This window comes from Ipomoea nil, unplaced genomic scaffold (genome assembly GCF_001879475.1).
Source record: "Ipomoea nil cultivar Tokyo-kokei standard unplaced genomic scaffold, Asagao_1.1 scaffold3169, whole genome shotgun sequence".
NCBI classification, from domain to species: domain Eukaryota; kingdom Viridiplantae; phylum Streptophyta; class Magnoliopsida; order Solanales; family Convolvulaceae; genus Ipomoea; species Ipomoea nil.
In genome coordinates this window covers 2592453-2618755 of record NW_017619597.1, presented here as the reverse complement: position 1 = coordinate 2618755, position 26303 = coordinate 2592453, and the positions used below count along the sequence as shown (strand labels likewise).

Here is a 26303-nt window from a genome sequence, read left to right as displayed (position 1 = left end):
TTTGTTAATCATTTTTTTTGCTCTTTTTAGTAATCTGGCCCAAATGTCCAAATTTCAAATTATGATACCAGTTTGGTGAGAAGAAAGAAATGGGTAGATGAAACAAATCATATATTCTGTTCCACATACAAATTCATAGGCTTAAGAGACAGGGAATCAATAACAAAGGCATGTATGCACCCATAGCACTAAGCCACCAGAACAAAATAAAAATACAATCCCTATATTGGTATATGCTAAAAACATTCACACCTCAACTCTCAAGAGTAAATCACAATTTGAGATTATGGATATTAATCACATCACGTTAGAACTAACGGTGACATTCTTCATTGGAATCATTGCAGCTGAATAAGATTTTTACATTTCATCGTTCATCACTGTTACAAGAAAAATATCCATACAACTACAGAATCCTTAAGTTAGACACTGAAGATGAACTCCCCAGATATAAACTAGTCAATATGTAGTTGTTATGTACAAGCAAGACCAGCATATTTGCAGTTCTACATCGGGCACGGGAAATCATGTACATTTTCACATTCCGGTTTGAATGTCTGAGGCAGCTCTTCCATCATACTCAACTGCCTCCTTAGCTTAATAATGTCAGTTTGTACCTATTGTAACAAATATCCATCAATTCAATCAGTGATAATTAATCAATTAGGTGGTAACAATCCATCATCATGGTCACATAGTAATCAATCGGATAATCTTAAAGGATGTGAAGCAAAGATCAAGATTTAAAGAGGATCAAGATGTGATTAGGCCCAAGAATAAGGGGGCGATTGAATGTATCAACAAAGTCTCTCAATTGGAATATAATCAGTGTTCTAATGCCTCTATGTCAATATGTGACAACAGATTTCTAATAGTACCAGGGACCAATCAGTTTTGACCATTGCACAGTGGGGGAGGGTATAATAAACAAAGTTACCTGTTGACGAATCCCTGCGAGTTTCAGAAGCTCATCTGCTTCTGAGAAATTGATGAACCACTGCTTAAGTGGATGGTTTTTGGTATCGCCTCTCTTCATTTCATGTGCATCTACTAGGTAAAAAGAAGAATACTTAGGCAATGGTATGGCTGACAGCCTGACATATTGGGACATGAATATCTCTTACCCCGACGTTGAGGCAAGTTAAAAGTGGCAGGAAGCCTTGGCACAACTGCAGCAGGATGACCCTTCACACGGGAAAGGAAATCCTCCGATGGTTCAGGGAATACAATCTCATCATAATTTTCCTTTACAACAGGTTTCTTTGTCGACAGGGGACCAGGCTCATTTTCGGAATATAATTTCAAGGGATGATACCTAAGAAAATAAACAGCAAAGCGATAACATACAAATAGATCGGTGAATAAAAAGACAACCCATAGACAAAATGGACGACTTACAAATCCAATTTCTTTTCTGAGACATCATTGTGAAAATATAGCGAGATTCCAATTTCAAATTCCCCCCAACCACATTCTGATACCTCAAAAGGTGGGGACTCCACCACTCTCACAGGGTTATTGAAACTGGGATGCAATTGGAATACAGCTCTTTTGATAATAATTCCGAGATCCTCATTTGTCGCTCCACGCACATAAACTGTCCACTTATGTGACTGGGTTCTGATCATTAAAGACAAACATTCAACATTACCGAAACCTTTTGAAAAGAAAGGTACACTTAACATACTCTTCATTTCTTCAACTTAGGATCTCACTTACTCGGTGGCCTTCCTGCCAAGCCAAAATGCTATCGTTCCATACACTATTGGGACATAGATCTCAGCATCTTTGAGTCTCTTCTCTGATTTCTATGCAAAACAAATGAAATAAATAGTCATTTACATTGCTAAGAATATGAAACTGGAACTGTATGTCACAGGGACACTCATAAGTCATAATTTGAACCTTGCTAAATTCAAAATTTGAAACAAACAACTTCAATTCCAGTACATAATTTGAGCATTCAAAACCTATAAACACCTAAACAGAGTACCAAATGCATCTCAATAAAAAGTCACAGGCATGATTCCAAATTACCACTATACTACCAAAGAGGAATTAACACTTACAGCCTAGTAAGAACTTACTCCTACTTCCCTATAACTTCGACTCAAGAAATAATAAAAGCTCAAAGCATACAAAACCCCAAATTTAATTAATACCAAAATTATCCGGGCTTGCAATTTGGGAGTATATATTTAAGTAAATAGACGAAATGAGGAGGGAATATGAGCTGTAAGTACCCCCATATGAGTATATGCAGAAGGCTTAGCAATCTGGATAAGCTGGGGCTCTGAAGCCGACGCATTTGCATCCAGGTAAGAGCCACTGTGAGGTCCGGCAAGTGATGTGTGAGGCATTTTCACTTTTTCAGGCCTAAAATATGGCTAAAAATATATATGTAGATTGAAAATTAGGGTGGGAAAAATTGAAGAAATTGGAGTTAGGGTTTTGGGAAATTTGCAAGAGGGGTTTGGTAAAGTAGAAGAAATACGGAGAATTTATGGAGTGAAGTTGAAATGAGTGAATTGCATGGGTTTAAGAGTAGGTGTAACGTCCAATCGCTTGCATGCAATAGGCGCTTCCGGTTGGATACGCTTGTGCCACTTCTTTATTCGATATTCATTCTAAGGGCCACTTTCTTATTCTTCAACTAATTACTCTGAATAAAAAGAGTAATTATATTCTACATATACTCTCATTCTATATTTTCATTTTTTACTACCTATAATATGACATGCTGTAATTGACAAATTATACCATGGATGGTCTACATTTCATTATAGATCCTGGTCTAAAAATAATTTTCAGATTCTATACCTACCGTTAATACATTTTGTACATGCAATTAATCATTTATGTACCTGTAAACAAATTGAAGACGCATCACATGATAATTACATAAACATAACATGACCACTATAAACACAAACTGCTAACTGCAGTTACAAAATATGCTAATTACAGACACATAACATGTTAATCAACATCTTATGTATTTACAATTAACATATTCTATACTTATAGTTAATAATTTATATGTCTATAGTTATCATCCTATATATGTATGTGATTATCATTTTATTTATTTTCAATTTGTTTACATGTATAGAAATGGTTAACCATGGGTACAAAATGTGCTAACTGCAGACACATAATTTTCAGATCAGGGTTCACAATGCAATATGAACCATGGTCCATGATATAACAATTGGCTTTGATTGCTTAATACAAGGGAGGTCATGATTTTTGTCAATTTTGTTTACTCAAACAAAATTTGAACACTTAGTGGAGTAACAGTTAAAAGTAGGTTTTTGGAGTCTAAGTAGTATTTTTGTTAAAATTTGAACCCACTTTTTTTTTTTTTTTCTTTTCATTTTTGGTGGTTTACCATAATTCACTTATAAGTGCACCACAAAGCATTTATAAATGCACCATCGAAATATACATTGTGCATAAAATATAAAAATGTCACTACATTTTTTTCTCTGGTTGATTTTCAGCCACTCGGTGGTGCACCATAGAGTATCAAGTAATGCACCACAGAGCACTCATAAGTCATAAGTGCACCACTGATACATACATTATCAACAAAATTGCCCCTCTATTTTTCTCATTTGCATTGATTTCCATCCGTCTGATCTCATCTCATCCAACGACTTTGGCATGTCCGCACGACCGCACAGGAAGCAATAGCCTCATTTGAGCACACACACTTAGGAGAAAACTAATAACCGATCCTAGTCTTACATATGGAAAAATAGAACAGATTAGATCAAATTTTTCTTAATGCGATGATATTTTTATAATTATCAACTACTTTACTATGCAATCTAGAACACTATACTCTGCACTTCTCAGAATTTGTTAAGAATGCACATTTAATTGTTACAAAGTACACGATTAGTATTAAAAAATTACATTTGGAAAAATGCAAAAGTGATTACACTTAGGGACCGTTTAGTTCACGGAATGTTACATTACCTTAGGGAATGTTAGATTCCCGTGCTTGGTAAAAATTGAGGTATGTAATATAATCATGTTTGGTTTAGGGTTATATATATATATATATATATATATATATATATATATATATATATATATATATATATATATATATATCCTTAACATATTTTCATATATTTTAATAAATTTAAAAATTAAAATAAATAAATAAGATAATTGTATCATATATAATTACATGATTTTAAATTATTAATTAAAATTTTGAACTTAAGAAACAAAATTATTTTATATGCTAACATAACGTAATAAAAATGTATATAATTACAAAAATAATTATAATTATATATATATATATATAAGAAAGTTCAAATGCGGCAGGGTCTTTCCGTGCGTCGGAATTTCATAATACACTAACAGTGTAAGAGAAACACACCACAATGAAATGTAAAAAAAAAAAGAAAAAAAAAACACCAAAAAAATACACAACAGACCCAAAAAAAAATACACCATATAACTCACCACCCTCAATGGTGTATTTCCGAACACTGTATTGTGTTTTTACTCACACCTAATGATGCATTTTTGGTATGCATACCTAATTTGTGTGTGTTTTTGTGGTGACGCCGCACCGCCACACTTAAACCTTACTCAGTTACTCTACACACACACACACACACACACACACACACACACACACACACACACACACACACACACACACACACATATATATATATATATATATATATATATATATATATATAATTAGAATTAAAATGGCAAAATTTATAAATATCTAAGGTTATCTCACATAACCTAATAAAATGAAGGGAATCACATTCCCTTCAAAATCCTATGTGGAGGGAATGTTCCATTTCTTGAGAATGTTATATTCCCTTAGAGAATATGAACCAAACATAGGAATGTAAACTCGGGAATATCACATTCTCTTGATTATGTAATATAACCAGAACCAAACGCCCTCTTAGGTTTTGGATTTAGAGTTTATATGACTAAACTTTTTAATTTTATTTGACTGAGCTTTTTAATTTTATTTAATTTAGGAGTTCAATTTTTACTGCTTAAGTTTAGCATTTACGATTTAGATTTAAAATTTAGTTCTTTTCATTGATTTTTTAAAAGTTATCCAAGAATACATATTTAGTTGTTACAAAGTGCATAATATAGTGTTTTAAGTTGCAAAGTAAAGTCAACGTTTATTACGAAAATGCCAGCGCATATAAATCAAATGATAAACTATTAAAAAAAAAAAATGAATAGCAGTATTGGCCTCCCACTTTTAGGGATGACCACTCTCTAGTTGTCATTTTTTCAAATTGTGATGAATAGATTTTAATAGTATAAGCGAGTCAAATTATTTATGTTTGATTAAGTGAGTACTCAAAAATGATAAAGAATTAAAGATACATTCAAGTTAAGCTCAAACTAAAACAGTTTGGATAACAAGTAGTTAAATTTAAATATCTTGATACTCACGTTCAATCTTTGTCCTCATCATGGATCATGGGAGCGCAATAGGGCGAAAGAAACATTGAGCACCAGACCTCTTATAAAGATTCTCACACTCAGCTTGAACAATTATACTACAAGGCGAAAAGCCGCTTTTTGTTGAACATTGTCACACAGGCAGGCATCACACAGGATGCAACAAAGTTCTGTATCAGATCTAAAGGTGTTTTAATTTCCTTTGGCAAATTGCCCAATCAGCCAACCAACATAAAACGACTACGCATTTGGGTTTCACCCATTAAAACCACGAGAAAAAAAGAAGGAACCTTTACAGAATTCTACAGCTCCACTCACCTAAATCTGCTGGAAGGCCAACAGGTGGGTTGAATGTGATAAAAGCGGGGGCACAAATGCCTGTGTAAGTGTGGCAGACTAGCCATTTAAAGCACTAAGTGCCATGAGCTTGCATTGCTGATTCATGGCCAGGAGTTGGGCCTCTTTCTTGTCCAGTAACGCAGTCAACTTCACGTTCTCTTCCATGAGTTTCTGGACTTCAGCCTCTTTCTGTGCCTTCTCGCTCTCCAACTGAGTTGTTTTCGCGACCAGCCTGGTTCACGTCAAACAAAACAACAAATCACGGCTCGATCAATTGAAGCATGTGCTCCGTCTCAACTAAAAGCCTAAACACGCCCCCTCACGTGTGTGGGTTCCAAGCAACACGTGGACCGTAGTCGCTTATCGAGTGACGTAGAGATTCGAACCCATGACCTTTGGTCTGGCTCTGATACCAAATTGAAGCATGTGCTCTATCTCAACTAAAAGCCTAAGCTGATAGTTGGATTGCACATTAATGGTTATATGCTCAACCAATCAACAAGACTCGTTTTCTAGATCCTTATAAGTAATGTGTTGCGCAGAAACAATAGAAATACACGTGTTGCTAAAATATGACTACATGGGAAGGAACAGTTCATCGGTATAGTGCTTTTGGTACCAGAATCAACTACACGTAGTTTGGTTAAGACAGAGAAGTATGACTGACCGTTCAAAGAGCCTTTCGATTGTCTGGAACTGCTTTTCAGATGAAAGGAGAGTTTCTCTCACGCTAATGAGACTACTAACATAGGATTTGAGAGATTCAAAGTCTTGCTTGACGCGACAAAGCTCCTCATCATTTTCCGAGGCTCTTTGTCTCTGTCTAGAAGTTTCTTCAACTAGATCCTCAACTCTCTGGCGCATCTCGTTTATGATACAATTCGTGCCCAGTGCAAACCTTTCCATCTCTTCTAATTTTACAGACATGTTTTCGATTTGGAGTGCCTTCTTTCGAATCTCTTCCTCTCCTATCGTCACCTTCACCTTCTCAACAGCAGTTTCCGATTCAGCCATTAAAACCCTCTTAACGAGACTCTCCATAACATCCGTAACCATCTGTACACTTCGCAATAACTCACTAATATAGGCTCCATCTTGTTCATCAAGAGAACCTTGATTACTACAAAGCTTAATCCACGTTTCCTCATCTGGATCATCAGAAGAAGAGAGATCTACATCCTTTGACCAACCAGACAACGGAACACCATTTCTGTCAACTAGCCCCACTCCATCTAGTTGTTTGATACCACATGTCATATTGGCCAAATGAGGAACACCCATGACCCTAGCTTTTGTTTTCAGGTACGCCATCAATGATGCAGCAGTTCTGACCCTCCGCCAAAGTACGTCCAACTCCTTCTTCGCTTCTAATTCGGAATCCTGTATGCAAGATTTTACCTCTAAAAGTTTTGCTTCCAAAGCATCCGCTTTACACTGGCTCGGTTCCATCTCTTGCTTCAAATCAACATGTGTTGGTGTCATGTGAGAATTTAAAACTGAGAATTCAATATTGTCCTCTCCGGCCATAACACCTTATTAAGTCAAAAACGGCAGCTTGGTAAAGTTAGAAAAGAAACGAGGAACATTAAAAAAGCACCAACAAGTACCAAAAGAACCAATTGAATCGGAATTGTAGCATGTTGTGAATTGTTCCAAAGATAGGTACAAGGTACTAGGTATAAGTACAATAACAATCAAAATATGGTGACATAATAACCTTATGGTAACTCTATAATGTCTTGTAACTACATGAGAAACAGTGCTGCAATCATTTGAAAGCATTAAACGACACTAATGGTATGATATAATACATTTTTGAACGACTATCTAAAAGCTATAGTTAGAAGAAGAAAAATGCTCTTCCCGAGATAGATAGATGCTGATATTAACATTGGTTTGAAGTTCAATTCAGAAATTTTCATTTCTACATCTGAGATTGTGACTTTTATGATTCAACCATTTTAGTGACAATGAGATTCTCCTTTTATCTGAAAACCATAGGCTTATATACATTTGATCAAATATTGGATCAATAAAATAGGAGAAATTACACCAATCACTGGTGAACCAGGCAAACTATCTTCAATTAAACATCAACCCCAAAGGAGAAAAACAGATATTAGTGAATCAAAAGAAAAAAAAAAATCATTTAGCTTAAACCATATATTAAACCCTCCCCTACCAGAGCTTTAGGGGGTCCGAAATTATTCAATTTCCACAAGAACTGATAGAATCTAAAGTATGCATCGATTGAATCTCAATTATGAGAAATTAAACCCAAACAGGAATTTTATTTTTATTTGAAAAAATTGTTCTTGAAATAAAGCAAAATTGTAAAGCATCGTAATATCAGCAGCTAAAGAACAGTTTTTTGTCAAAAGAAAACACAAAGAGAGAGAGAGAGAGAGAGAGAGAGATGAGACCTTGCGATTTGGGAAGAAAAAAATGGAAGCGCACCGACGAAGCGGAGAGGGCCTCTGAAAACGACGACGATAATGCAGCTCCAACACAGAAACAGAGATTATTGAAATGAAAAAAATTGGCATTTGCTAAAGTCAGATTCTTTAAGAAAATATACTTACTACCCCATTACTTTGCATTATTGCTGTTTTGACCCACATTTAATTTCTAGAATAAGTTAATTTTTTTTTTTTTTTTTGGAGTGAAAAGGGAAAGTCAAAAGAGCCACAATGAGTTGAAACCACTTAGGTAATCGGTTCAAATCGAAAAGATGAATATATATTATTTCTGCTAACTTGGTTTGTTGAATTCTAAGAGTCACACTTAATCCGTGAGATGTACAAGTCGAATTTATGATAATTAGTTGTTACTTATGATAGAAATCATAATATTTATTACATAAAATTTAATACTAATTTGAAATAAATAAATTGTTATTTATAATAGGTATTGTAATATTTATATGTGAAATTGTGATACTATTTAGAGTAAAATGATTGTTACTAATAATAATATTGTAATACTTAATTATAACTAAAATTGTGATACTTAATTACAAAGTGTAATTCTAATGTAAATTTTTGATGGAGAAAATTAACTCGGGGTACGAATTAATTAACCCAATTAAATTACAGAATGACAAGTATAGGATTGAACGAATGTGAATAATGTAACAAAGGATAATAATGAACGAATATGGATATGAATATAAGTCACGGGGACAAATATCGTATTAATCAAGTATGAAATGCTATTACAAATGTAGGAATTGTGTAATAGCAAGACAAACGGTTAGATTAGGACAAGTTGCTTGTGTCTCAACAAGACAAGATGGAGTGTTTTTATACTCAATTTGGCCCTAACAACCCTGGAGAAAATGGTGGGGAGCCGTCTCAACCGCCCTGGACCGCAATCGGTACTGTAAGACTCGAACAACCTGAAGACCCCGCCACTCGGCCGAGCTCAGCCAAGTGGCTGACCTCAACATGACAGACCCTGGGGTGGCTGACCTCGGCTAAGGTCTGCCTTGGCACGAGCGCAGAGCTTGGCTGCCCGGGTCGGGCGGGTCCGGTTTGGTGCTCTGAACTTGGTTCGCTCCATATTATTCGCTCGGGGTCTATTTGTAATTATTCCATCAATATTGTAATACTTATTGTAGAAAATTTAATATCCATTTACATTTTTTTTAAAAAAAAATCCTTACTTATATAGATATATTAATTTTTTTTTTGAAAGCATGATAGATATATTAATTACTCCATATAATATATGTGAAATTGTATCGCATGTTGTTTGACAGCAATCGTTATACCCTACACCACGGCGCACATAGCACTGTGCGCCGCGCGCCTCCCAAAACGACGTCGTTTTGGGGTCGTTTTGGGAGGCGCGGTAAGAAGTTGCTGGGATTATGTGTATTTGTTCACACAGTTATGTGTATTTGTTCATACAGTTATGTGTATTGGTTTATACAGTTATGTACATTTTTTATACAATTATGTACATTCTTTTTATACAATTATGTACATCCGAATCAGAAAATTTGTGTGTATTATGTTAATAGTTGATGTGTATTATGTTAAAAGTTTATGTTTATTATGTATTATGTTAGATTATGTGTATTATCTTTTAAAAAGAGTATGTATATTTTGTTATATAATTATGTACATTCATGTATACAATTATGTGTATTCTAGTATAACATTATGTATGAACAACGGGTTTTTTTTAAAGAAAAAACTACTGCCATTCACTAGGGCGGGAAATTTCAAAAAAAAAAAAAAATTAAAACGACGTCATTTTGCATCTGGGCGCATAGTGCAACGCGCCCCGTGGTGTAGGATATAAATTGCCGTTTGACAGTGGAGCGCAGCAGTCCTCGTCATGTCAACACATGCAGCACATGACTCAGCAAGCTCAACAGAAGATTCAAAACAATCCCTTTCCCTCCCTTTTATAACTGCTTGTAACTAACTTTTGTTAACAAGTTGTTAATCCTCCTTCCCATCTCTAGCTCAGTATATATACTCTGTCTTCTGTAATGATCTCTTCTTGATGAATAATACACTTGTTTCCCTTCTTTCACTCTTACAATCTGATTTGTAAGTATTCCTGAAATGGTATCAGAGCCTTGATGGCTTGGAGAGCACCTACTGTAAACATGGTTCATCCGTCAACTTCAACAAGTCACATTCCTGTTCCAGCCCCGATTGCAGCCTCTGCTACTGCAGCTCCGGTAGGCTACGACCCTAAAGATCGCACAGATCCTTTATACCTACATCCGAATGAGAGCCCAGCTTTGCAACTAGTGACGGCGCAGCTGGAAGGTCGATCTAACTACCATCCATGGGCGAGAGCCATGGAAATGGCCCTAAGATCGAAGAACAAGATGGTGATCGTAGATGGAACAATGCCGATCCCCAATTCAGCTGATCCTAGGTTCTTCTATTGGGATCAATGCAGCACCATGGTCCTGTCATGGATACTCAGGGCCCTCTCTCCTACGATTGCCAGAAGTGTGTTGTGGATCAATACGGCAGAAGGAATTTGGAAAGACCTGAAGAAACGATTTAGTCAACAGGATGTTTTTCGTGTCTCTGAAATTCAGGCTGAAATCCACCAAACTAAACAAGGTGCGTCCACTGTAAATGAATATTTCACACAATTAAAACTATTGTGGGATGAACTGCTTGTGTTAAGACCTGTCCCTGCATGTGAGTGTTCACCAAGTTGTGCCTGTGGAAAGGATCTCTCTGAAAAGGTTAGGGTTCATCTGGAGAATGACATGCTCTCAGTTTTTCTCACTGGTCTCAATGAGAATTTTACCAACACCAAACGTCAGATTATGTTGATGAAGCCACTGCCTGACGTAGGGGAAGCCTTCTCCATGGTTTCTCAGCAAGAAAGGCAGGTCTCAAACACCCTTGGAGACAACATGGCAGGAGCCAGTGCCTTCTTTACCAAGGGAGACATCCACAATAAGAAGGGGTTTTCTAATCAGAAACCCAAACCTGTTTGTAGTTTTTGTGGATACACAGGTCATACTGTGGAGAAATGTTACAAAAAGCATGGTTATCCTCCTGGTTGGAAGCCAAGAAACAAAAGTACAACATCAGCAAACCATATTCAGACTTCCCTGCAAGAGACTGAGGAATCAGAGAGCAATTCTGCCTTTAATCAAGAAGATTACAGGAGGTTCTTGGAGTTCATGCAACTTGAAAGGTTTAATAACTCTCCTCTGAGTAATACACCTCATGTCAATGCTATAGCAGCCAACTTCATCCCAGATGCTAGGATGGAAGGTAAATCTGCTAAGCCTGCTGAAAATAGTCTAACAGAAATTGAATTGTCTTGGTTTCTTGATAGTGGAGCCACACATCATATTGTTTGTAATATGCATCTCCTACAAAATGCAAGAGGAGTCCAGGGTATATATGTTGATCTACCAAATGGACAAAAGGCACCTGTATCCCACATTGGGAGTGTCCAACTATCTGCTGAACTTGTTTTGGTGAATGTTCTGTGTGTGCCAGTTTTTCATTACAATTTGATATCCTTGGGAGAGCTGATAAGAGAATCAAATTGCAAGGTCTTGTTCCATTCTAATCTGTGTGTTATACAGGGTCAACACCATGGGAGGATGATTGGTCTAGCTGAGCTTAGGAAAGGACTATATCAACTCATCTTTCCTGCTTTTATTCAATGTAAAACTGCTGTCAATTTGTGTAGTTTTTGGCATGCAAGATTGGGTCATGCTTCTGAAGGAAAAATTAGATTCCTTCATACTGTAGATAACAAGATTTGTAATGACAAACCTGTTGCTTGTGATTGTTGCCATTTTGCAAAACAAAAGAGATTGCCCTTCCAGTCTAGTCTCTCTACTTCAAATGATTGCTTTGATTTGGTGCATGCAGACATTTGGGGACCCTATCATATTCCCACTATTTATGGTCACCAATATTTTTTGACTTTGGTTGATGATCATAGTAGGGCTACTTGGGTTTATCTCATGAGAAAGAAGAGTGAAGTCAAACAGCTAATACACTCATTCTGTGAAATGACTAGTACACAGTTTGGAAAGAATGTAAAATGTATAAGATCTGATAATGGGAAAGAGTTCTTGATGGAAGAGTTCTACCAAAACAAAGGAATTCTTCATCAAAGATCTTGTGCTTACACCCCTCAGCAGAACAACATTGTTGAAAGGAAGCATGGTCATATCTTGTCAGTAGCAAGAGCCCTAAGATTTCAGTCCAACTTACCTGAATACTTCTGGGGTGACTGCATTATGCATGCAGTTTATATAATCAACAGACTCCCATCTACAGCCCTGGACAACAAGATTTCATATCAGATTTTGTTCAACAAAGTCCCTCAGTATCAACACCTAAGGGTGTTTGGTTGTTTAGCCTTTGCTCTTGTTCCTAGCTGCCAAAGAAACAAGTTTGCACAAAAGGCCAGGAAGTGTATATTTCTGGGATTTGCTAATGGAGTTAAAGGATACAAATTGTTTGATCTGCAAACTAAGCAAATATTGTTGTCTAGAGATGTTAATTTCTATGAAAATCTCTTTCCTTATCAAAATTCAGGCATGACTCAGCAGGAGGAGTTGGTCTTGCCATCAGAAACTGTATCCTACATGAATACTGAGGATACTTCTGTTGAAACTCCCACTTCTGATATTGGACACAGTCCTGAAGTTCCACCCACAATTGATGAAAACTCTCAGCCTACACCATCAGATCAAATGGAGAGCATTATCACTACATTGCCACATCCAAGAAGATAAGCCAGAACAAGATCTACACCAGCCTATCTAGATGATTATTCTTGCCAAAATACCACTGTTAAAAGATCCTCTCCCCATGACATCTCTAAGGTCATGTCTTATGCTAACTTGTCTCAAGCATATAGGGTTTTTGCTGTCAATGCCTTGGAGGCTAAAGAGCCTAAAAACTACAATGAGGCAATCAAACAAGACTGCTGGAAGAAGGCCATGGAGGATGAAATATCAGCTTTACAAGCTAACAACACCTGGACTATTACAGATCTCCCACCTAATAAGGTACCTATTGGATGTAGGTGGGTGTACAAAACCAAACTCAAGGCTGATGGAACTATTGAGAGGTACAAAGCTAGGTTGGTGGCCAAGGGCTATACTCAAACACCTGGTTTAGACTACCTAGACACTTTTAGCCCAGTGGCTAAGATAACTACCATCAGAAGTTTGTTAGCTGTTGCTGCTGTCAAAGGCTGGACTCTTCATCAATTGGATGTAAATAATGTTTTTCTGCATGGGGACTTGAATGAAGAAGTCTACATGCAGCTACCTCCTGGTTTTTCCCCTCTAAAGCCTGGACAAGTATGCAAATTGGTAAAGTCATTGTATGGCCTAAAGCAGGCTAGTAGGCAGTGGAATGTCAAATTGACTCATGAGCTGCTAAGTATGGGGTTCACACAGGCTGTTTCGACTCTTCTCTGTTTATAAGAGGGCAATGAGAAGATTTTGTTGCATTACTGGTATATGTTGATGATCTGGTGCTAGCAAGTCCTAACTTGAATCATGTTCAACAGATCAAAAGACACCTAGACAATGTTTTCCACATAAAGGATCTGGGACCTCTAAGGTTCTTTTTGGGGCTAGAAATTGCAAGAAATAGTAGTGGTATCTCCATGTCACAAAGAAAGTATGCTCTAGAACTTTTGGAAGAAACAGGTTTCCTAAGCTGCAAGCCTGCCAAGACCCCTATGGTTACATCCATAAAATTCAGCAAAACTACTGGCAATAAACTTGAGGATGTTACTCAATTCAGGAGGCTTGTAGGTAAATTGCTGTATTTAACCATCTCAAGACCTGATATCAGTTATGCAACTCAACAGTTGTCACAGTTCCTTGATTGCCCTACTGATATCCACTTGCAAGCTGCTCACAGAATTTTGAGGTACATCAAAGCAGCTCCAGCTCAGGGCTTATTCTTTTCTGCTACTTCATCTTTACACATCAAAGGTTTTACTGATTCTGATTGGGCAGCATGCCCGGATACAAGGAGATCAGTCACAGGATTTTGCATGTTCTTTGGCACTTCTTTAGTCTCATGGAAGTCCAAGAAACAAGTGACTATTTCAAGGAGCTCCTCAGAGGCAGAATATAGAGCTCTAGCCACAGCAGCATGTGAGATACAGTGGCTACTATATCTGCTTAAAGACTTAGGGATAGATGGGAATCCTCCCGCAGTGCTCTATTGTGATAGCAAATCCGCAATTGCTATTGCTGAAAATCCAGTGTTCCACGAGAGAACAAAGCATATTGAGATCGATTGTCACCTTGTGAGGGAAAAACTACACAAAGGGATTCTAAGGTTGATGCATCTTTCAACTCACAACCAGTTAGCTGATGTGTTTACAAAGGCTCATGCTCCCAACTCCTTCTGTGAATTAATTTCCAAGCTGAATCTTCATTGCATGTATAATCCAGCTTCGGGGGGGGGGGGGGGGGGGGGGGGGGGGGGTGTCAACACATGCAGCACATGACTCAGCAAGCTCAACAAAAGATTCAAAACAATCCCTTTCCCTCCCTTTTATAACTGCTTGTAACTAACTTTTGTTAACAAGTTGTTAATCTTCCTTCCCATCTCTAGCTCAGCATATATACTCTGTCTTCTGTAATGATCTCTTCTTGATGAATAATACACTTGTTTCCCTTCTTTCACTCTTACAATCTGATTTGTAAGTATTCCTGAAACGTCATTCACAGCCTGGAAAAGTGTTTGGAAATCAAAACTCCCACCAAAGGTCATTAATTTTGCATGGCGGTGTGCGAGAGGTGTCTTGCCTACGGTTGCGGCTCTAGCTAGAAGAGGTATTGGCCGGGGTTAATGTTCATTATATTGTCCTATTTAATTTGTCTTGGCTCCCCAGAAACTATGAAACATATCTTTCTTGAATGTCCTGAAGCATTGTATGTCTGGAATGGAATCTTGGATCCTGCTATATATGCATGTGCAGGATGATTTTGAAGCCTGGCCTGGCTTTCGAATCTTTTTACCCAATCATCAGATAGGAGTATGCTAATACAATGCATTGCTACTTGTTGGCCTGGTGCCTATGGAAGAGAAGGAACGACTGGGTGTACGTGGAATAGGAAGTTTTGGTCCCAGGATATGTTTAAGCAAATGGTTGCACTATGTATATATGTTGGAGTGGCAGACTACATCGATTGCAGTTATGGCAGTAGAAGTCGACGCATCAATACCGCAAGATGGGGAGAATATATGGTTTCGATGGAGTTGTGGTTTTCAATAGCAGTGGAGATTTTGTGGCTGCATGCCAAGTGTGGCCCAGTTCGGTGTCTCAACGATCCTCATTTGACGGAAGCTTTTGCTGTGAAAGTGGCCCTCTCTTAGATTCTTGGTTGGCATACCGTAGTGATTCGTTCAGATTGCCAAATGGTTTGTAAGTTTCTTAATGAAGCAAAGCCGGATAACTCTTATGCAGGTGCTATCTTAAATCATTGCCGGAATCTTAAATCACACTTTGAATCAGTGAACAAATGTGTTCATGTTTTGGCTTTGAGCAGCTAGTTCGCAGTTTAATTTGGTCATTCTAATTGGTTTTCGTCTATCCCGTCTTGTATTGAACATCTAATTTCTTCAGTTTAATATTACTTTGAAGTTTCCTTTCAAAAAAAATATATGTGAAATTGTGATTCTATTTAAGATAAAATTGATTGCTATACCTAATAATTTCCTAATAATTGGGTGTTAGACTTGGCCTCTTCCACCGCTCTGCCCAACAGATACATATATATATTTGCAGGCGAAGTATATAAGGTTGTTTAATGTTGAATGTCTGACTGCCAAGTTTGTCGGGATGCTTGTAGAAGGTAGCGGCGATGTAGAGCTTCAGAAACTGAAAGATAATTTTGTGGTTTCAAGAAATTAAAGATTTGAATAATGCATGCAGTAGAAGTTAAGATAACTGTTGTAATTAATTGATTGTAATATTAGACCTACATCTTAAGATTTTTGGTTGCTTAGCTTATGCCCATATATATATATATACTAATTTTTTATGCGCATTGCGCGATTGGGATAATGCCCAATGTTTTTTTTTTAAAATAAGTACTTGAATTTGCGTATTTAAATAGGTAATTCTTCTCCCAAAGGTTGAGTCCACAATCCCAAGGGCCCACTATACTCCGACCCGACAGAGCATTGTGGGAAGTTGTAAATCACGGTGACTCAATGGTTCAGCCGTCAGAGCCAAATGCTGATACGCACAAGGAATCTACCCACTTTGGACATAATTTCCGCACTGCCACCGCCGAGGTTCAAACCTTGGTCTCTTCTTCCAAATACTACCCACTAAACCATTGAGCTAAGCCCGTGCGGGTTAAATAGGTAATTCTAAGTTTACAAATGCAACATAATATAGTCAAGATTGATTATAATTGTCAATAAAATAATTGTATAGGTATGGTTGAAACCAAATACGGGACATAAGCGAGAACAAATAAAAATTAGGGCATAAAATATTAAATATATACTAATATTGTTTGAGGAGATTCCGACATCAGGATTTGTGGTTAAGTTCTATTAAGACTTTAATATTAGAATTAGATTAATGGTGTAGTTATAATTCTATATTAGACTTTAATATTAGAATTAGACTAACGGTGAATTAACGGAAAAAAATAAATGAATAATCATATAATTAAGGATAACCAGGACTATGTGGTCCAATAGTACCCGGGTTGGACTTCCATTTGGAAGGTTGTGAGTTCGAGTCTTAGTGGAGGCGTTATTAGCTCTTTGTGTTTCAGTAAGTTGAGAAAGTATATGAAACAGATACTACAATCTAATAGAGCTGTAGCATTCAAAAAAAATATATATAATTAAGGATAAATTAGAAAATCTTAAAAGAAAAAAATTAAAACCTGAACAATATGAACCATTCATTTGATTTAATAATTTGGCGGTCATTTTTTCTACCCAATGTTAATAATTAAATAAATTCGCTAGTTAAATCCGCTAGTATAATCCGCTAACGCTAACTGCTAACTGCTGATTGTCAAACAAGGACATTGCGAGGTAGTTCTCACTTCAATTTGTTGTGTGATCTGAATACTCTCTTTGTCACATAATCTTTCAAAGTAGTTATATGGTTTGCTTTATTAATTATATTTTTTTAATTTTTTCATGGTATTAATAAAATACTTGGTAAATAAATATATAGCATTATTTTGTATTATAACTTTGATATTTAATTAGAAAAATAGTGCACAAAAAAAAATAAAAGATAATGTAGTGAATATAATCAATTGATGAATTTGAATGTAAAAATATTTACATTTGAGAAAAATAAAGACAATATAACTAATGAAAATATTTCTTTTAATTAATTTATTGATAATTAATAATTTTTTTCACTGAATAAAGACATTGTAAGGATAATGTAGCGAATATAATCCATTAATAAATTTGAATATAAAAAATTTTTATATTGAAGAAAAATAAAGACAATATAACTAATAAAATTATTTCTCTTATTTAATTTATTAATAATGAATAATTTTTTTTAAAATAAAGGCATTGTGGATACATAATTATAAATTAAAGAAATGCATATGTATTATTTTTTGTTGTAACTACTAAATTATTATTTATATAATTTAATAAGAGTAAAATAGAGTACTAATTATGTCAACTTTGATTGGGATGAGATTCGAACCTAAAACCTTTTTCTATTGAAATCAATGACTAAGTTAACGGTGAACTAACGACAATTCTTAAAATTTTAACGGAACTAGTAACGGTGTGTGGGTATTTTAGGAAATTTTAGTGTAAAATTTAAATCTGATCAATCTTTCAATCAATTTGAGCCATTCATCTGATTAAAATCTGTGACCGCCATTTTTTCTACCTATTATAGGCCTAACTCTCTTGGGCTCTTATTAGTATACTAGTTTTTTTACGCGCATTGCGCGATTGAGATAATGCCCAATGTTTTTTTTTTTTTTTAAATAAGTACTTTAAAGTATATTAAGGCAAGATTATATTGAAATTGTTCATGCATAGATAATTGAAGGTTGAATTTGCGTATTTAAATAGGTACGGTAATTCTTCTCCCAAAGGTTGAGTCCCCTACCCCAAGGGCCCCCCACACTCTGACCCGACAGAGCATTGTAGGAAGTTGTAAATCACGGTGACTCAATGGTTTAGCAGACAGGACCAAATGCCGGTGCGAACAAGAAATCTGCCCACTTTGGACATAATTCCCGCACTGCCGCCACCGAGGTTCAAACCTTGGTCTATTCTCCCAAATACTGCCCACTAAACCATTGAGCTAAGCCCGTGCGGGTTAAATAGGTAATTCTAAGTTTACAAATGCAAGATAATATAGTCAAGATTGATTATAATTGTCAATAAAATAATTGTATAGGTATGGTTGAAACCAAATACGGGACATAAGGGAGAACAAATAAAAATTAGGGCATAAAATATTAAATATATACTAATATTGTTTGAGGAGATTTCGACATTAGGATTTGTGGTTAAGTTCTATTAAGACTTTAATATTAGAATTAGATTAATGGTGTAATTATAATTCTATATTAGACGTTAATATTAGAATTAGACTAACGGTGAATTAACGGTATTTAACGAAAAAGTTAAATGGATAATCATATAATTAAGGATAAATTAGAAAAATTTTAAAAAAATTAAAACCTGAACAATTTGAACCATTCATTTGATTTAATAATTTGGCGGTCATTTTTTCTACCCAATGTTAATAATTAAATAAATTCGTTGGTCAAATCCGCTAATATAATCCGCTAACTGCTGATTGTCAAACAAGGACATTGCAAGGTAGTTCTCACTTCAATTTGTTTTGTGATTTGAATACTCTCTTTGTCACAAAATCTCTCAAGTAGTTAATATGGTTGACTTTATTAATTATACTAGTTTTTTACGCGCACTGCGCGATTGGGATAATGCCCAATGTTTTTCTTTAGTAAATACTTTAAAGTATATCAAGGCAATATTATATTGAAATTTTTCATGCATAGATAATTGAATGTTGAATTTGTGTTTTAAATAGGTAATTTTAAGTTTACGAATGCAAGATAATATAGTCAAGAATGATTATAATTGTCAATAAAATAATTGTATAGGTATTTTGAAACCAAATACGGGACATAAGGGAGAGCAAATAAAAATTAGGGCATAAAATATTAAATATCTACTAATATTGAAGAGATAACCGCTGATTGCCAAACAAGGACATTGTGAAATAGTTTCCCATTTCAATTTGTTGTGTGATTTGAATACTTTTTTTGTAAATAAATCTCCTAAGTAGTTAATATGATTGACTTAATTATATATTTTTTTTTATTTTTTTATTTTTTTAAAAATTATTATTATTATTATTATTATTATTATTATTATTATTATTATTATTATTATTATTATTATTATTATTATTATTATTATTATTAAATATATGTATACCCTTGATATAAATTTTTTTCAAATATCTGTTTATCAACCGTTGATATAATTCGCTACTCAAATTCGCTAACTGTTGATGTCAAACAAGGACATTGCGAGGCAGTTCTCACTTCAATTTGTTGTGTGATTTGAATACTCTCTTTGTCAACAAATTTCCCAAATAGTTAATATAATTGACTTTATTAATTATATTTTTTAAATTTTGTCATGGTATTAATAAAATACTTTGGTAAATAAATATATAGCATTATTTTGTATTATAACCTGATATTTAATTAAAAAAATAGTGCACAAAAAAGATAATAGACAATGTAGTGAATATAATCAATTGATGAATTTGAATGTAAAGAATTTTTACATTGGAGAAATATAAAGACAATATAACTAATAAAATTATTTCTCTTAATTAATTTATTGATAAGGAATAATTTTTTTTAATAAAGACATTGTAGGGACAATGTAGTGAATATAATCAATTGTTGAATTTGAATGTAAAGAATTTTTATATTGGAGAAAAATAAAGACAATAGAATTAATAAAATTATTTCTCTTATTTTTTTTTTTTTGAAAGTTACTGGTCCTATTACATTGTAGTATCTGTTCATATACTTTCTCAACCTGCTGAAACACAAAGAACTAATAACGCCTCCACTGAGGCTCGAACTCATAATCTTCCAAATGGAAGTCCAACCCGGGTACCATTAGACCACATAGTCCTGGTTATTTCTCTTATTTAATTTATTGATAATGAATAATTTTTTTGAATAAAGAAATTATAGACACATAATTCAAAATTAAAGAAATGCATATGTATTATTTTTTGTTGTAGCTACTAAATTATTATTTTTAATTTTTTTTTTTGTACTGGCTCTATTACATTGTAGTATCTGTTCATATACTTTCTCAACCTACTGAAACACAAAGAACCAATAACGCCTCCACTGAGGCTTGAACTCATAATCTTCCAAATGGAAGTCCAACCCGGATACCATTAGACCACATAATTATTATTTTTAATTTAGTAAGAGTAAAATAGAGTACTAATTATGAAAATTTTGATTGGGATGAGATTCGAACCTAAGACCTTTCTTATTGAAATCAATGAGTAAGTTAACGGTGAACTAACAGAAACTAACGGAGAAAATAATATTTAACGGAAAAGTTAACGGATAATCATATAATTAAGGATAAATTAGTAAATCTTAAGAAAAAATTAAAATATGATCAAATCTGAGCCATTCATTTGATTAAAAAATTTGACCGCCATTTTTTCTACCCATTATAGGCCTAACTCTCTTGGGCTCTTATTAGTATATATATATATATATATATATATTTTATTTTTAAATTTTTTCATGGTATTAATAAAATACTTGGTAAATAAATATATAGCATTATTTTGTATTATAACTTTGATATTTAATTAGGAAAATAGTGCACAAAAAAGATAATAGACAATGTAGTGAATATAATCAATTGATGAATTTGAAGGTAAAAATTTTTACATTTGAGAAAAATAAAGACAATATAACTAATGAAAATAATTCTCTTAATTAATTTATTGATAATTAATAATTTTTTTCACTGAATTAAGACATTGTAAGGACAATGTAGCGAATATAATCAATTAATAAATTTGAATATAAAGAATTTTTATATTGTAGAAAAATAAAGACAATATAACTAATACAATTATTTCTCTTATTTAATTTATTGATAATGAATAATTTTTTTTTTGAATAAAAGCATTGTGGACACATAAATACATAATTCTAAATTAAAGAAATGCATATCTATAATTTTTTGTTGTAGTTACTAAATTATTATTTATATAATTTAATAAGAGTAAAATAGAGTACTAATTATGCCAACTTTGATTGGGATGGGGTTGAACCTAAGACCTTTTTTTTTCTTTTTTTTTAAATTTTATTTTATTGAAATCAATGAGTAAGTTAACGGTGAACTAACGGCAATTCTTAAAATTTTAACGGAATTAGTAACGGTTTGTGGGTATTTTAGGAAATTCTAGTGTAAAATTTAAATCTTATCAATCTTTTAATCAATCTGAGCCATTCATTTGATTAAAATCTGTGACCGCCATTTTTTCTACCCATTATAGGCCTAACTCACTTGGGCTCTTATTAGTATAGTAGATTTTAACGGAATTAGTAACGGTGTGTGGGTATTTTAGGAAATTCTAGTGTAAAATTGAAATCTTATCAATCTTTTAATCAATCTGAGTCATTCATTTGATTAAAATCTGTAACCGCCATTTTTTCTACCCATTATAGGCCTAACTCACTTGGGCTCTTATTAGTATAGTAGATATAGTAGATAGTAGATAGTATATATTGTAGATATATAGATATATATATATATATATATATATATATATATTTATTTATTTATTTATTTATTTATTTATTGAACTAGTTCAGAAAAAAAAAAAAAAAAAACTTAATGATAAGATGAGAAGTGCATTTTTATTGAGTATAGTGATACAGACTTATAATAAATTGTACAAGCCTTAGACTAAGAAATTAAATATGTTAGAAGTCATAATGTCACTTTTGATAAATATTATATATATATATATATATATATATATATATATATATTAAATTGACCTATTAATAAAGAAGAAATTAAAGTTCAATTGTTATTATATTCATATTGTTCTTGATAATAATGTTGATGAGAAGATGGTTCCAAGTAATGTTCAATTTCCTTCACAGCCTATATCATCAGTTTGAATATCTCAATGTGAGCACCAGTTACTAGCTCACTTGCAATATTATATGTTTACGATAATGAAAATGACTTGATGAAGAAATTGTTCAATTTATTCTTTTTGAATTTTGTAACTTTATGTCGTTTGAGGATGTTACTATATGAACACAATAGCTTAAGCTATGAGTGAAGAAATTCATGTCATTAAAAAAAAAAAAAAGTATTTGGGTGTTGACAAAATTACCTTCCAAAATGAAGCTAATTGGAATATAGTTGGTATACAAAATCAAGTATAAGTCCAATAGTAAATTTAATTTGAATGTTCCAAGGCAACACTCTTGTAGCAAAATGTTCCAATAAAAAAACTATTGATTATTTTGAGGTTTTTGTTCTTGTGAGTATACTTGATATTGCCCACATGTTTATTTCTCTAATCTTAGCTTGTTACTCAAAATAACAAAAAGATACATCAAGATAGCTGTTAAGTCTGATCTGCATTATATTATTTGTGAAAAAAAAAATAAAAAATGAAGAAGAGATACATGTACGACTTGCATACATGCAGTATGTAATTTAAAGAAGAGTAACACTTGTGAGACCTCCTCATGGATCTATATCTGTGTGACGGATTGGGACGGGTCAATATTTGAATATATATAATACTTATACTGAAAAACGTAATAATAATTAGGAATAATGTATTTGTTATTTATAAGGAAAAATCTAATACTTTTGATGACAAATGTAATAATTTTACATTTTGATGTAAAAGTATTACATTTTCTCTTATAAGTAATATTGGCAAGTGTTTGTTACTTATAAGGAAAATGTAATACTTTTTGAAAAAAAAATATAATACTTTTAAATTAAAATGTAGAAGTATTACATTTTTCTTTCAAAAATATTAATAATAGACATTTTATTCCTTATTAGTTTTACATTTTCCTGTATATGTATTACATTTGATCTTGACCCGATTCAGCTCGTCTCACGGACAAAGATCCGTGAGACGGTATTACACAAGTTTTTGCCAGTAAGAAAGAAGAAGATAATAAGGTTTATAAGTTAAAGAAAACTCTATATATATGGCTTAAAATGGACATGACCAAGAGCTTGCAACAGATGCATTGATTCTTATTTTGCTGAAGCCAGCTTTGTAAGATGTTCTTATAAACATACTTCATAGGGGCGATGCTATTCTCACTAGAACTAAATTGATATTAATCTCATGATTCAGTGAAGCATCAATTAACAAATTTGGAAAGACAAATATGGGTTGTATGTGTGAGGTTACTCATATGGATGATGAAATTTGTATTGCACAATATATATATATATATATATATATATATATATATATATATATATAAGTTTAGGTCATGTACGAATGACTCTCCAGTAAAAAAAATGTGCACAAATCTCAGTCATTGAATTCATCCATGCTCTTTAAGAAAAAAAAAATTCTTACGAATTAATAAAAATTGTGCACTTGAAAGCTCAAAATTATGCACTTGAAGGCAAAAATTATGCACCGAATGTAAATAGATGTGCAATTGATGCAATTTATGGTACCAAAAAAAAGTTATTCAAACTTAAGTGTTATTAAAGCAATTACCTATACAAATCGTTTATAAATCTCACAAATTTCATTAGAAATTTAGTTATATGTTATTGAAAAGAATGCAAAAGATATAACAAATACTGGCCCAGATTGTGCACGTACTTGAAGGCAAAAAAAAATATGCACTTGAAGACTACAAAACTTGCACTAGAAGGAAAAAAAAAAGGTTCACAGGAATGCTAAGTATTTTTTTTTTTTGGGGGATAAATGTCAAATAGACCCTCTAACTATAAACCAAAGTGCAATTAGACCCTCGAACTAAAACAACCTCCATTTAGACCCTTAAACTTGTTAAATTTGTGCAATTAACCATTTGACCTATGATAGCATGTTACTTCTAGATCACATGCCACATAGGATGCCACTTAGATTAATATTTTTTAAAAATTATATTTTATAAATATTAAAATAATAATATTTATTCATAAAAAGTTAAATTAAAAAAAAAAAAATGGCCGCTCGCTGCCATGGCAATCGTTCGTCCATGGCAGCCTAGCCGCCATGGCTTCTTGTCCATGGCAGCTACTGCTATGGACAAGAAGCCATGGGGCAACTCCATGGAAGCTGCTGCCATGGCTTCTTGTCCATGGCAGCAGCTGCCGTGGACAAAGAATCCATGGGGCAACTCCATGGAAGCTACTGCCATGGACAAGAAGCCATGGGGCAACTCCATGGAAGCAGCTGCCATGGCTTCTTGTCCATGTCAGCAGCTGCCATGGACAAAGAATCCAAGGGGCATCTCCATGGCAGCTACTGCTATGGCTTCTTGTCTCTTGCAGAAACCCGCCATGACAGTGTGAAGAAGTTTAACGGAGATGATTTTTTTTTTTAAGGAAATTAGTTTTTAAAAACTTTAATTTAATTTTTTATTTATTTTTAAATAGAATTTCACAAGTCATGTAAGCAAAGTTTACAAGTTACCTTTTGGTAACCTGTTAAATAAGTTAATTGCACAAATCTAACAAGTTTAAGGGTCTAATTGAATGTTTTTTTAGTTTAAGAGTCTAATTGAACATTGATATATAGTTGGAGGGTCTATTTGACCCTTATCCTTTTTTTTTTTTTTTTTTTTTTTTTTTTTTTACATAATAGTAAGACGCACATACACTTGTAGGCATGAAATTGAACACTTGAAGGCATAAAGAGGATCACTAGAAGGTAAGGGAGAAAAAAAAACACTAAAAGGGATAATTCGAAAAAAAATTAATTGTACACTTTTAGAAAGGAAAACATGCACTTGAAAGCTACAAAACGTGCACTTGAAGGTCAAAGTTTTGCACTCAAAGGCATAGAAATGTGCACTCAAATGAGAAACTATGTACTGAAACAAAACATATGCACTCGAAGAAGAGAACTATGCACTTGAAGAAGAAAACATGTGCACTCGAAGAAGAAAATGTGCACTCAGATACAAAGACAATTGACTTACTTACTCAAAATTACAATAATATCACCACGCGTTTTTGAATTATATTAATCTTCAACATGGGCTGTTGATTTGGACTATATGTATAGTTAAAATTTATCCTTTTTTTTTTTTTTTTTATTACCTAAACACTTCCTGTTTTTAACTCTTATAGTTTAAAACATGAAGTTGTCCTGAGATGAAAGTGATAAGAATATGGACGCATGTTACAATTTAAAAAGATTGAGCTATTTGGTTGCTACAAGTATTATACATATCATCTGATATGATTTCACACAATTAAGACGTACTCAAATTATAATGGTAAAGAAAAAGAATGATGAAGCAACCTCTGTGGCTCTGTTTGCTCACGTTGAATTCAATAATTATAATTATTATATTTTTGGGATTCAATTCTTACTATTTGCAAAAAGGAGTTTGGTCAATGTTGACCCTTTTTTTTTTTTTTTTTTTAATGAAGTAGTACGATATGATTTATCGTTGGTGTACTGTATATCATTTATATATTAACTGTGCGTCAAATATTTTCTTAGAGAAATGCTATTGTACTAATTGGCACCATCTCTCTAGTATAAACGTAAAGTTAAAAAGTGTGGGACAATGTTGATTTTATACCTGATACTATACAAATTTAAAGTGTACATCATTTACGATAGAATGATACATATTGATGTGCATAATTGCACTTTTGAGTTTCCCTATTCTCATATATATAGTTGGAGAAAAGAGCTTACAACATAAGCAA

At 33.6% G+C, this 26303-nt stretch overlaps 2 protein-coding genes and 1 long non-coding RNA gene across 4 annotated transcripts; all 3 read right to left on the bottom strand.

The window, feature by feature from the left end:
* Positions 1-267: 267 nt before the first annotated feature.
* On the bottom strand, positions 268-2602 carry LOC109167665 (transcription initiation factor TFIID subunit 14b-like). Of its 2 annotated transcripts, none has more exons than XM_019316745.1 (6): positions 2244-2602; positions 1720-1808; positions 1399-1620; positions 1125-1315; positions 938-1050; positions 268-617 (listed from the first exon to the last, which is right to left on the bottom strand). In XM_019316745.1, the coding sequence occupies exons 1-6, from the start codon at positions 2358-2360 to the stop codon at positions 507-509; spliced, it is 843 nt and encodes a 280-aa protein (XP_019172290.1). In that variant the 5' UTR covers positions 2361-2602; the 3' UTR covers positions 268-506. The 2 variants fall into 2 exon arrangements, with proteins under 2 accessions (XP_019172290.1, XP_019172291.1); XM_019316746.1 differs by having other exon boundaries at positions 938-1047; positions 2244-2597.
* On the bottom strand, positions 268-26303 carry LOC109167667. The gene is made up of 5 exons (XR_002051889.1): positions 26293-26303; positions 25177-25183; positions 20736-20742; positions 9170-9173; positions 268-416 (listed from the first exon to the last, which is right to left on the bottom strand). It is a non-coding gene; the product is annotated as an uncharacterized LOC109167667 (long non-coding RNA).
* On the bottom strand, positions 5509-8362 carry LOC109167664 (putative protein tag-278). The gene is made up of 3 exons (XM_019316744.1): positions 8235-8362; positions 6479-7343; positions 5509-6043 (listed from the first exon to the last, which is right to left on the bottom strand). The coding sequence occupies exons 2-3, from the start codon at positions 7336-7338 to the stop codon at positions 5869-5871; spliced, it is 1035 nt and encodes a 344-aa protein (XP_019172289.1). The 5' UTR covers positions 7339-7343; positions 8235-8362; the 3' UTR covers positions 5509-5868.

Excerpts from the sequence above, each read along its gene's own strand:
- LOC109167665 (XM_019316745.1), bottom strand. The coding sequence starts at position 2,360 with ATGCCTCACACATCACTTGCCGGACCTCACAGTGGCTCTTACCTGGAT. Across the intron at positions 1,051-1,124 it reads TAACTTGCCTCAACGTCGGG|TAGATGCACATGAAATGAAG; the intron begins GTAAGAGATATT and ends CTTTTTACCTAG. Across the intron at positions 618-937 it reads TCGCAGGGATTCGTCAACAG|GTACAAACTGACATTATTAA; the intron begins GTAACTTTGTTT and ends TTGTTACAATAG.
- LOC109167664 (XM_019316744.1), bottom strand. The coding sequence starts at position 7,338 with ATGGCCGGAGAGGACAATATTGAATTCTCAGTTTTAAATTCTCACATG. Across the intron at positions 6,044-6,478 it reads ATCGAAAGGCTCTTTGAACG|GCTGGTCGCGAAAACAACTC; the intron begins GTCAGTCATACT and ends GACGTGAACCAG.